Source organism: Rhopalosiphum padi, chromosome 3, assembly GCF_020882245.1.
Source record: "Rhopalosiphum padi isolate XX-2018 chromosome 3, ASM2088224v1, whole genome shotgun sequence".
Lineage (NCBI taxonomy): Eukaryota > Metazoa > Arthropoda > Insecta > Hemiptera > Aphididae > Rhopalosiphum > Rhopalosiphum padi.
This window is the reverse complement of record NC_083599.1, coordinates 79,572,825-79,585,624: the sequence shown is the minus strand read 5'-3', so window position 1 is coordinate 79,585,624 and position 12,800 is coordinate 79,572,825. Positions and strand designations below refer to the sequence as shown.

Below are 12,800 nucleotides of genomic sequence, written 5' to 3'. Positions count from 1 at the left end.
TAAATTGATCAAGAATAGGCTTATTAGGGGTGTTATTATGTATAACAGTGGTTACATTTTGTTGATTTTTTAGTTTAGTGAGAAGATCTGATGCTACATTAATAAAGAAGTCATTAAATTTATTTGATATAATTTTTCCAAATATATGTAGATAGCACTCAACAGGAGGTGGACAGGGTCGCCGAGCAAATCCTGTGAGTGCTAGTGCGTGGGTGGTGTGTCTATGTGTGTATATTTGTTGTGTGTAGACTTAGAACTAGGTACACGGGTAACTCTAACAAATAATGGTAACTCAATAATTATAGTAAAAATATGTATAATAAGATAATAAAACAATTACGGCCCTTTTGGCCCAACAGGTAAAAAATGTATAAAATATAATAGCCGGTTCGGCACAACTAATAATAACAAATAATAAATAATAATATTATACCGCTAAATATAGAATAATAATGTATAATACTAATAATTGTGACTTAATGTCGATTGGGTTCAACCAATATGAATGTAAATAAATAATAACAGGAGACTCACAAATTGTCGGTGTACGGCTGGCCAGCTGCACTTATTCTACAATAATAATTTCACACACACACAACATAAAGTAATAATATAAAACTAAATAATAAAATAATAGTGACGATTCGCGTACACGATAATAATAATATTATAAATGTGGCGATTCGCGCCTATACAAATATATATATAAAAATTAATTCAAAAATTATTAATCTTTAGTTTTTTAAAAAATAAAACTACAATTATATTAATAATAATTATATATATTTTAGACATCCATTGGCAGCAAGTTTATATCCATGGTCTACTGCTGAATCATTAATGCGGTTGGCACGTAGATCATCGATGCCTCCCTTACCTGAAAATTTACACGAACTGGCAATCATTTTTGAAAATGGACAATTACCAAGATATAACTGCTGTGATATAACCATATTTAGAAGCTGTGTGCAAGATATAGATGGGAAAAATAATATGATATTTGCATGTCCAGTATTAACCCAAAATATTATTAATATGGATCCCAGACAGCAATATAAAATTATTTTAACATTTTTAGAATATTTAGAAGTTAACATTAATGTTTCCATAACATTTTAATTGCATTTGTTTAATATTATTGAAACTTTCTTAGAATATTAAATGGTTATTATTTGTCCTACCTTTATAAGTTTCCTAAAATGTTATGAAATTAACATTCTAAAAATATTATTGTTGTGATCAGATTAAAACATATCTTGAAAGTTACAGTAATATTTATGAAATATTTTCAAAATATTTTAATTGCATTTCATACCACCAATTTTAATGTTATAATAACATTATGTCATTAAATTTGTATAATATTTCAATATAATATATTTATAATATTCTTTTGAAATTATAATAAATTATATTTGAAATTTGAAATATGTTTTAACGTATATTATATATTTTTTTTTTTTTTTAAACTGCCTATGGCATCTTTATTTAAACGACCGAAAGTCTTTATAAATACAATACATAAAGGGTAGTATACGATAATATTATGAGTAAGTGACAATGATTACTTATATATTATGCGTTAACATGTTTGGGGTTGTACCTCCGGTGAGATAGTCCCTTACCTTAGCCTACGTTACTTAAACTAGGTCATATGGCTTTAAGCGTTTGAGTCGCCTGATGTCTTGCGAGTTGTCAAGAAGTTGTTTTGCACTTGCATTGGGATGCAGCTCGAGTTTTTTCGCATGTTTGTTGGCAAACTTTTTGATTTCATCTTGGATGGATGATATATTCAAGTCTCGATGGATGATTTCATTCCTGTCGTACCGGTATGCTGCAACAATGGTACGAAGGGCGATATTCTGACAGCGTTGGATGACTTCGATGTTGGAATTGCTGGCACAACCCCACAGTTGTATGCCATAAGTCCATATCGGTTTGATAATAGCTATATATAAAAGCCGTTTGCTCGTCAGGTCTAGTGTGGAACGTCTTCCAACTAACCAGTATAGTTTGCGCATTTTTTCTTGAATTTGAAGTTTTTTTTGACGGACGTGATGCTTCCAGTTAAGGCGAGAATCAAGGTGCATACCCAGATATTTCACTGAGTCTTTTTGTGGAATTGACGTATCATCCAGCAAAATTCGGAGATTTTCAGTTTTACGTAGTGTATAATTAACGTGCATTGATTTATCTTTATTAATCTTGATTTTCCATTTCCTTGTCCAATTAGAGATGTGATTGATTGAGGCCTGTACGTTTTCGGTCGCAGTCTGTTGATTACTGCTTGTTGCTAAAATTGCAGTGTCGTCAGCAAACATAGCTGTCATTGAGTTACCATTGGTTGGGATGTCAGCTGTGTAGAGTAGATAAAGGATTGGTCCCAGTACACTACCTTGTGGAACTCCTGCTAGTGTGTTTTTCCAACTTGTGATCGCTTCTTCGTGTACAACTCTAAATTGTCTTTCGGTCAAATAAGATTCTAAGAGTGCACACCATGTGTGTGGTAGTTGCTCTCGTAGTTTTATAAGTAGTCCTTTGTGCCAAACCTTATCAAAGGCTTGGGCTACATCTAGAAACACTCCGCAGCAGTATTTTTTTTCCTCAAAAGCCTTGCTTATTACATTGGTGACTCGATGAACTTGTTCAATAGTAGAATGTTTGTTCCTAAATCCAAACTGATGGTCTGGTATAAGGTGTCTTGCTTCTATAAGAGGTTTTAAGCGTTTAAGAAGTAGTTTTTCAAAGAGCTTTGACATGCTTGGGAGAAGCGATATTGGTCTGTACGAGGTAGCTGGTTCTGTTGGCTTACCTGGTTTTAGTAGCATGATCACTTGCGCCTTTTTCCATTGCATAGGGAAACTTTCGAGTCGTAAGATTGCGTTGTAAATATGTGTCAAAAGGATAATCGTCTTCTTTGGTAACTCTTTAAGTATGCGTGGGCTGATCTCATCGAAACCAGGTGCCTTTTTTGGGTTGATGTTGTTATCGATTTCATGGGCGACTTCTAGAGGTGTGAAAAACCGTATTTTTTCACTTATTTCGTTGAGTGGTAGGCATTGTATTACATCGAGTTCGGATGCGATATCATTTGGTTGAAATACATTCTCAAGGTATCGGGCGTATACTTCAGCTTTGTCTTGCTCACTGCGTGCCCAAGTACCATCTATTTTTCGAATAGGTGGCACGTGGGTATGAGGTCTTTTAATGCGTCTTGTGGCTTTCCATAATGAGTAATCGGTATCATCCGTTGCAGATAGGCCACTCAAGTACGATTTAAATGTTTCGTTTTTCATTTCGTTAATTTTGTCACGTAATATTTTACTAATACGGTTCCAATTAGTTTTATCCTCTGGATGTCGAGTTCTATGCCAGGTTCTTCTCGCCTTACGCTTTTGTTGAACTAGTTCTCTAATTTCAAGCGGGTAGGTGATCTCTCGGTTATTTCCTCCTGGAATTATTGGTGTTGCCACTTTTATTGCTTCCGTGATATCCTTAGTTAGTTTTTGTACTACCACTTCAATGTCTGATGGTGTTTTTAACTTCACTGAAAGCGTGGTGGTTTTTTTCGAGGGTAGTCCTAAAGAGGTCCCAATCTGTTCTTTTGTTTATGAGAAAGATTTTCCGTTCTTTCATAATGACATTTGAACTTAGTGAAAGTAACACAGGAATATGGTCGGACGATAATTCTATTAGTCCCTCAACTTCAACGTAGTTAGGTGAAATATTTTTAACCACGAAAAAATCTAGTAGGTCAGGTATCTTATTCGGGTCGGTTGGCCAGTAAGTTGGTTTTCTGGTGGAGATAGTTCCAGCGTTGATAGTATTAATTGTCTTGAACAGGGCACGTCCTTTCTGAGTGATTAGTCTTGATCCCCAGTGAGTGTGTTTTGCATTGTAGTCTCCACCAACAATGAATCTATTTCCTAGCTTGCGGAAGAAGTCAGTGAATTTAGTTTCATCTGCACCTCCCTGTGGTGGGCAGTAGATAGCTGTAACCGTAAGGTCATTGTTTCCATCATTGACCCTAACGGTTGTGGCTTGCAAATATAATTGCGAGTGTTCTTCTAACTCGAAATGTTTAATGGATTCTTTTATAAATATCGCTGTACCTCCACGAGCTTTACCGCTAGGATGGAGAGTGGTATAGATATTATAATTTCTGATTTTTAGAACAGTCCAAGGTGTAAAATGTATTTCTGATACTAGAGCAATATCAATGTTTTCATTGTGCAAGAAGTCATCGAGTTCTTGTTTGCGCTGAACAAGCCCATTGGCGTTCCATGCTATGATTCGCAATATGCGATTCATTACTTTTTCTTTTGACTTTTGTTGTTAGACTTAGATTGACTACTTTCTAATCTATCCAGTCTAGATGTGACTTTTTCTAGCGATTTTTTTATATTAGTAAGTGCAGATAAAATATCTAATAACGAGGGGTCGTTTACGTTGGACTGTTGTTGCTGATTGGACGTTTGAGGCGTTGTATTAATATTAGGAGAGCTTGTCATCTGTGCATAAGAGATGGCCGCTGTGACAGTTTTCGTTGGTTTTTGTTGAATGCGTTGTACTGCAGTGATCTTTTTTGGGTGTACTCTTTCTTCTGCTTTTTTGTAGGCAGAGCAGCCCTTCCAGTTTGCTGTGTGGGCTTCACCACAATTAGCACATTTAGCTTTTGATTTTTTTGACTTTTGGCAGTCTTCTGTTCTATGATCTTCACTACATTTTACACACACTGGTTTTTTGCGGCAGTAATTTTGTGTATGGCCAAAAGACTAACAGTTTTTACACTGTGGCACATCTTTTTTCTTCCTTGGTGGTTCTATTTTAATTTTATGATAACATAGACTATCTAACTTGTAAATATCTTTATTATTTCCTTGTGGAACTAGGTCTACGAAAAATAAAGGCAATCTTATACGATTGGTTTCACTGTTTTTATCATTGGGATTGAGTTTTTTTTTAATTTGAATGTTTGAGACATCACAAGCAGGAAACCCTTTGTCGAATAGGTCTCTTTTGATTTCACATATGTCAGTTTCTGGGTGCAATCCACGTATTACGACCCGGAATTTTTTTTCAGCTTTCAATTGAAATCTATGAAACTCGATTTTGTTGATTTCAAGAGCTTTTAGTGTTCGTCTAAACTGCTGTTCGTCCTCTGTAGAGATTTTTATGTCACCGTTAGCGAAAGTTTTTAGTTGCTGTTCGTGGCCGGCGACTTCTTCGCGAGTTAAAATAGTAACTAAGTTTTGTATATCGTTAACACCACATGCTGTGATTGGTGGTGGTTTGTATATTTTTGGTACTGATTGAATGACATCATTATCTGTTAATTGGGTGTGTTTTGTCTGCGCGTTTGAACTAATCACTGAGCTGTGGCCAACTCCATTATGTACGTTTTTACTTATAGCAGTGGTAGTATTAGTATTATTGGTAATAGTATTACTCACTTGGATGTCTAGTAGTTGGCTCTGTAATTGTGCATTATTCGCTTGTAATTCCATTACAAGTTTATGCAATGTTTCATTTTCATTTTGCATACGTACCAGTATTGCTTGGTCGACGGAAATTAATGTTGTCGCCGTAGTAGTGTTGTTCGTCGAATCCATTGCTGGACGACGGTCTGAGCCGCCACGATAAGATATCGAATAACGCAGCGATGTATAATAACATGTATTAATTAAGATAAGCGGAACGACCCGCGATAGCGCACAATAACGACGACACGAAGCACACGCGTGTGTTCGCGACGACTGTCGGCACAAGACTATACGTATATTATATAATATGAAATAATTTCAAAATACACAAATAAATAAAAAAAGTCAAAAGTATTCACTTTCAAATATTTATTAATATTTTAAAACTCAATTAAAAAAAAATAATTTCATGATATCAGCTATGGTATTTACAATATCAATAACATAAAAAAGATTTGAAAAAAAAAATGAAAGACAAAATTCAATGAATTAATATATAAATTAATATAATAATAATAAAATTAAAAAAAATAATATAGCATTGATATAGCGCATGATTTCAGCAATGGTATTTACTCAATACCAACAACATAAAAATATTAAAACAAAAATAATTAAAATAATGAAAAAATTAAATATATTATATAAAATAATTATAATATATAGTCCAGATTATTTAATGTCTGTAATGTAGCATTTGCTTTGTTTAAAATCCTAAATTTAGCATGGGCCAACCAAGTTGATAGTGGTGTGTCAATGTCCTTGTCAATTATGTTTTTATACTTGATGTGAACCCTTAAAGCATATAAAAATCAAAAATAATATTTAATATTAATAATATTAGTAAATATAATAATAATAAAAATTAAAAAAATTATAAATATTCACTAATGATTAAACGATAACATCCAAGCTTTGAAAAAATTTTTTTTTTTTTAAATCCCAATAGCGAGTAACTTTTTATAGTTCATCTGAAAACATTTTCAACATGATACGTCGTACACTATCTCCAATATCTTTATTTCCAACTAATAAAGATAGCTTTGATACCTAAAAAATGAATAGTTAAGCTGATTTAATATATTTTATATATTATATATATATTTACTATTTATTTTAAATGAGTTCTAATGCATACCATATTAGGTCTAAAATTTTTATCACATAGCAATTTTTGTTCGAAATGATCAAGTTCATCATCTGTCTTAAGAGGGAATATTTCATCGATATTAATTGATTGTGTAATATTGTTTGCCACGTGTGCTGTGATGGTTTCACCAGAAATATTTAAAAAATTTTGTAATGCAACATGTGATGCATTCAATGTATTGCTCATTGTGATTTGATCATACTTTAATTTTGTTAATGTATGTATAACAAAGTTTTGGAATTCTATTATAAAATAAAAAATTAATTTGCAAATATTATTATATACAATATATTATTATGCCACAATTATTTCTACTTAATTTTTTAAAAATTATGTATTAATTGCGTGCATATATTGTCATATAAAACAAATATAGATATCCGTCTACAAAATATATTTTAAGTTTAGTGACCTTGTAGGACAATGATCATCAATATAATAGCTGATGACATATTAAAATAATAATATTAATATCAGAAAATAAATAATAAGATTACAAAAATTTTAAAAATAAATTTAATAATAAAAATTAAACTTATATGAAAAAAAGCATTCATTTTTTTGAATCTTATCAATCATTTATTTTCTCTGTGACCGTATGAATGGTATGAATAATTACAATAAATAAGATATTCATATAAATATATTGTTATTATGTTCTGATGAAAATATTAAATATTGTTCACCAGTAGTATATTTACTGGAGGGGGGGCGAGGTCCAGGAAGACTGGACACCCCCATAGCAAATAAAAATAACAGATATGTTCCTGAAGCATAATTAAGTAATAAGTATAGAAATTATACATTTATAGTAGTATATTATTCTGACAAAGATTTCCATGCAGCAGCTTAATTTTATAATTTTTACAAACTTTCATAATTCATATTAATTACGTATAGGTAAACCGTGGACCGCTGCTTCCCTCTAAAAATATGCCTGCAGTAATGTTGTTTTATTTAAATATGAGCATTGGAGTGTACTTAATACATTATAAGAATATTTAAATGTTTTTATTATTACAATTAAATGTAAATGTATTAAATATAATTTATTTAAATTGTACATACCTGCAGTAGTCATTAGAGGCACATCATTTATTGGAGAAGCAATAGTAGTCAGGTTACTTGAGGAAGACAGTTCACCACTCACCACAGTGGCATTATTCATTAGAAATGCAGTAAGCTATAGTAGCTGTTTTCCTTATTATGTAATAATGAAATTCAATAATCACCAAAAAACACGTATTAACAAAATTTAAAATTAAATGCACAAATCATCGGAACACCAGTTCTTTGAACAATAATTCAATAAATTATTTTTTTTAAATTATTTCCAAACATTAAAATATAATTATTTATAAAAAGAAAAAACTTAGTTATTTTCTAATATTTTACTTTTTTTTAAGTAGGTATCTAGTTAATTTATTAAATAAAGTAATTTATAACTTAAAGCTTAACTTTTGAACCGATATTAAAATTCTTAAGGATTACTTTAAAGAACCTTAACAATTTGTTGTTTTAGGTCTAATCTAATTGGATTAAATATTTAGTTAAGGTATAATTTTAACATTTTTCAACCAATTTTTTGTAAAAGAGTAGGTACTAACTTTGGGTATTTTTGTCAATTATTTCATTTTTATGATTCACAATCTCTGTTGCCGTGATAAAATTACACCGGTTATAGGATTAGTATTAGTGGACTGTATGAATGTATAGAATAAAATAAATAATGAATTTTGTTGTTATGAAATAATAAGTAATTTAGGTTTATTTAACGCCTTTAATTCTAAGAGCGGAGTCGACACTTTTACGACTTATAATGTCTTTCGCTGACTGACCATATTATAATAAAAATCGAAAAACCCGTCGGTACCCCAGACCGGCCAGGCCGATAACAATATCGATATACGGATATAACAATAAACCGATATAATATAATATACATAATGATAACATTTGGCAATATAGATATCTCTACGCAACATGCCGCCCTCCTTGAAACATTTGTTTTCAACTAATGATAATTACAATAAAAAATATATATAATAATAATATAATAAACAAATAAATAATAATATATAAAATAAGTTAAAATATAATAAATTTCGATATTTGATTATAATAAATACACAATTATAAAAGGTATAATAAATATTTAGTTATTTAGATATATTTCCATCAAAGGGAAGTGGACATAAGTTCCGCACTGCTCGTGTAATACAACCATTTACCAATTTAACATCAGCTGAACGAATGATATCGTCGGGACCTCGTTGAATCTTCGTCACACGACCCAGCTTCCAATTTAAGGGGGAGATGTTTTCGTCTCGAACTAATACTACAGTATCGATATCTAACTTAGGTCCCTTCTCACCTAACCACTTTTTCCTCTCCTGAAGTTGATTTAAATATTCACGACTCCATTTCTTCCAAATTATTTGAGAATAATGACTTAACCTACGCCATCGCGTCAATCTGTTGGTTTTGACATCAGATATGTCAGGCTCGGGAATTGCCAGCAGAGAGTCACCTATTAGGAAATGACCGGGTGTCAATACCCCCAAGTCATTAGGATCGGTAGAAAGAGGTGTAAGAGGACGGGAATTTAAACATGCTTCGGCGCGCGTGAGAACGGTATTAAATTCTTCATATGTTAAATGAGCGTCACCGAGCGTCTTTCGTACTATATTCTTCATAGATTTCACGGCGGATTCCCATAATCCGCCGAAATGCGGGGAGCGCGCAGGTATAAATTTCCACTGTACACCATTGTTCTTCAAGACCTCATCCAACTTTGTTTTATGTTTATCGACTTGAAATAAATCGTACCATTCTTTTAATTTATTATTTGCACCGGCAAAATTAGTAGCATTATCGGAATATATCACGCTACTTTTACCTCGTCTATCAAAAAAACGGTTTAGCGCTCCGATGAAAGCCTGTGTAGATAAATCACTAACCAATTCTAAATGAGTCGCCTTGGTTGTAAAACATACAAAAATGCATACATAACCTTTACTTAAAGGAGCATTGCGACGTAAACTAGATTTAATCAAAAACGGACCAGCGAAATCAATCCCACATTTTAGGAACGCGCGAGCCGGTTCTACGCGGTCTGCAGGTAATTGTCCCATAATAGGTTGTACGACAATCGGTTTATATTTAAAACATTTCACACATTTATGCACTGTACTTCGTGCTATATTTCGACCATTTAGCAGCCAATATTGTAATCGTATCGTCGATAGGGTCGCTTGTGGGCCCCCGTGCATACATCTTTCGTGTTCGTGTTTAAATAATAAACGTGTAAAATGGTCATCTGCGGGTAAGACGATCGGGTGTCGTTGATAAATGTCTATCGAAGCGGCGTTCTTCAAACGACCTCCCACCTTTATCAAACCACCGTGGTCTATAAATGGACACAAACGAAACAATTTACTAGACGCGCTTACGTTTTTCAATTTTATTAAATCTTTTATTTCACGAGGGAATGATCTTTTTTGAACACATCGTATAATAACAATACGCGTGTATTTAATTTCTTCCACGCTAAGCATTCCTGTTAACCTTGAATTTCTGTGTAATGCATTGTACCGAAAACGTAAACAATAAGCTGTTACGTGAATTAATTTGTTTATTGACGAATAATGATTAATTAAGGAAAAATTATCATTCAGCGTATTTGTACACACATTAGATATCGTTATCTCTCGAGCTTCGGGTATTTTTAATTTTGTTGAATTCGAAGACGTCTTTAGTACGGGATACTCTATTTCATTTTTAATTAGCCATTTTGGACCAAACCACCATAATGACAATGAACTTAATTTCGACGGACAACAACTGCGTGAAATAATATCAGCTGGATTTTCCTTGGTGTGGACGTGTGACCAATCCGCAATAGAAGTTCGTTCCTGAATTTCCCCAACACGATGGGCCACAAAGGTTTTCCATTTGGTAGAAGGGGAAGTAATCCACGATAAAACAATATTCGAATCAGACCAAAAATAACTTTTACTAATTTTCAAATTTAATTTTGGAACTATTTTACTCGATAATCTTGACAATAAAAGCGCCGCGCATAACTCCAATCGAGGTAAAGATATAAATTTTAATGGTGCCACCTTGGACTTTGCACATATTAATTTTGAAGTGTGCACACCATCCGAATTTGTACATCGTAAATATAAGCAACAGCCATACGCATTGATGCTCGCATCCGCGAACCCGTGAATTTGTATATTTACGATATCATTTTTACACGTAATTTGTCGAGGTATAATTAGGTTATTTAATTCACACAAAGAGTTTCTATAGGTAATCCATTGTTCTTGAATCTCGTTCGGAAGCGGTTCGTCCCATTGTATTTTTAATCGCCACAACTGCTGTAACATAAGCTTGGCCCGTATAATAGCGGGACCCACTAGTCCTAATGGGTCTAATAGGCATGCGATTACCGACAAGATTTCGCGTTTCGTAATTCGACTTATGATTGTAAAATTATTTTGTTGCACTTCAAATTGTAACGTATCAGTGGTTGAGTTCCAAAACAATCCCAGAACCTTTGTTATCGAATTGTCGTCACTAATGGGGACCGAGTATTTACTATCTTCTTTTATTGACATTACATCTTTAATTAAATTATCATTATTCGAAGCCCATTTTCGCAATTCTAAGCCTGCGGATTGCATTGTCTTAATTAGACCATCTCGTAATTGAACAGCTGATTCATAAGAATTAGTACCGCCTAAAAAATCATCCATATAAAAGTCACGCTTTATGGCCGCTGCTATTATAGGATCGACATTTTGCGAATCGGCTAGTTTATGTAAGCATCCGGTGGCCAAAAAAGACGCAGGAACGGTTCCGTAAGTAACCGTGTTAAGTTGAAAAATGTTAATATTTTCCTGTGGATTTGTGCGCCATAAGATTCGTTGAAATATTCTATGAGCTTTTGTTACCCAAAACTGTCTGTACATTTTCGTGATATCCGCGGACAATACGAAATTATGTGTTCGGAAGCGAGCGAGTATATATACCAAATCGTCTTGCAAAACCGGTCCTTTCAACAATACATCGTTTAAACTAACGCCGTTACTAGTCTTGCATGAAGCGTCAAAAACAACGCGAAGTCGAGTCGACGTACTTGCTTCTTTGAAAACCGCATGATGCGGTAAATAATATGCTTCTTCCTTATCATTAATTTGGTCGTCTTGTACTTGCTCCATGTGTCCTAAACTTGTATACTCATTCATAAAATGTGTATATTCATTTTTTTAATTTTGTATTGTTTGCAAGACGACTTTCTAGGTTTAATAGACGACGCTTAGCGATATTGTAAGACTCGCCTAAGCGTAATGAATTTTCGCGAAATGGTAAATGTACTGTAAATCGAACATCTGGTTCTCTTATCACAGTTTTGTCAAAAATACTTTTGCATGTCTTTTCTTCAATAGTATAGGTGTTATCTCCTTCAAATTCTTCTACACGCCAAAATCGTGGTAACATATTTTCTAATGTCACGTTGGTATGTATCGACGCGGTGTAGCATATACTGTTATTTAACGGTTCAACCTTATGATTGTAAATTTGCGTAGGCCCCGATACTACCCATCCGAGTTTTGTCTCTTGGAATATTGGACCGTTCGATGCAGGTTTAATTCGACGTTCACTCATTAAATCGTAGAAATGTGTCGCGCCTATTAATAAATCAACTTTCTGTGGAGACCAGAATAATTGGTCAGCTAAGCTTACGTTCTGCGGTATGTGACCCGTATTATATATGTGTTTCGCAGGTATATCGTTCGTAATTTTCGGCACTACTAACATTTTTAAGGTAAAACTATAGTCGTTAAATTTCGATTTCACCTGAGCGATAACATATGAATGTGCATGCTGTACTGTTGTTCCGATACTACTAATTTGATGATTAGTTTTTGACCTTTTTAATTTTAAACATAGCACCAATTCTTCAGTAATGAAATTACTTTGTGAACCTGAATCTAATAAGGCACGACATAATGACGAACTTTTATTTTCACCAAATACTCGTACGATCGCTGTCGATAAAAGTACCTGCTCGTAGTTTTTGTCATGCGAGTGCGCGCTTATCGAGGAATTTACGTCAATTTGAGTTGAAGAGTGATTTGATTTTCCTTCCGTTATCG

General features: G+C 33.3%; 2 protein-coding genes across 2 annotated transcripts; both read right to left on the bottom strand.

The window, feature by feature from the left end:
* Positions 1-8,792: 8,792 nt before the first annotated feature.
* Positions 8,793-11,861, bottom strand: LOC132925999 (uncharacterized). The gene has a single exon (XM_060990352.1). It carries the CDS (start codon positions 11,859-11,861, stop codon positions 8,793-8,795), a length of 3,069 nt encoding a protein of 1,022 aa, XP_060846335.1.
* Positions 11,862-11,901: 40 nt separating this feature from the next.
* LOC132925998 (uncharacterized) lies at positions 11,902-12,462 on the bottom strand. Its single transcript, XM_060990351.1, has one exon. The coding sequence runs from the start codon at positions 12,460-12,462 to the stop codon at positions 11,902-11,904; it is 561 nt and encodes a 186-aa protein (XP_060846334.1).
* Positions 12,463-12,800: the final 338 nt, after the last annotated feature.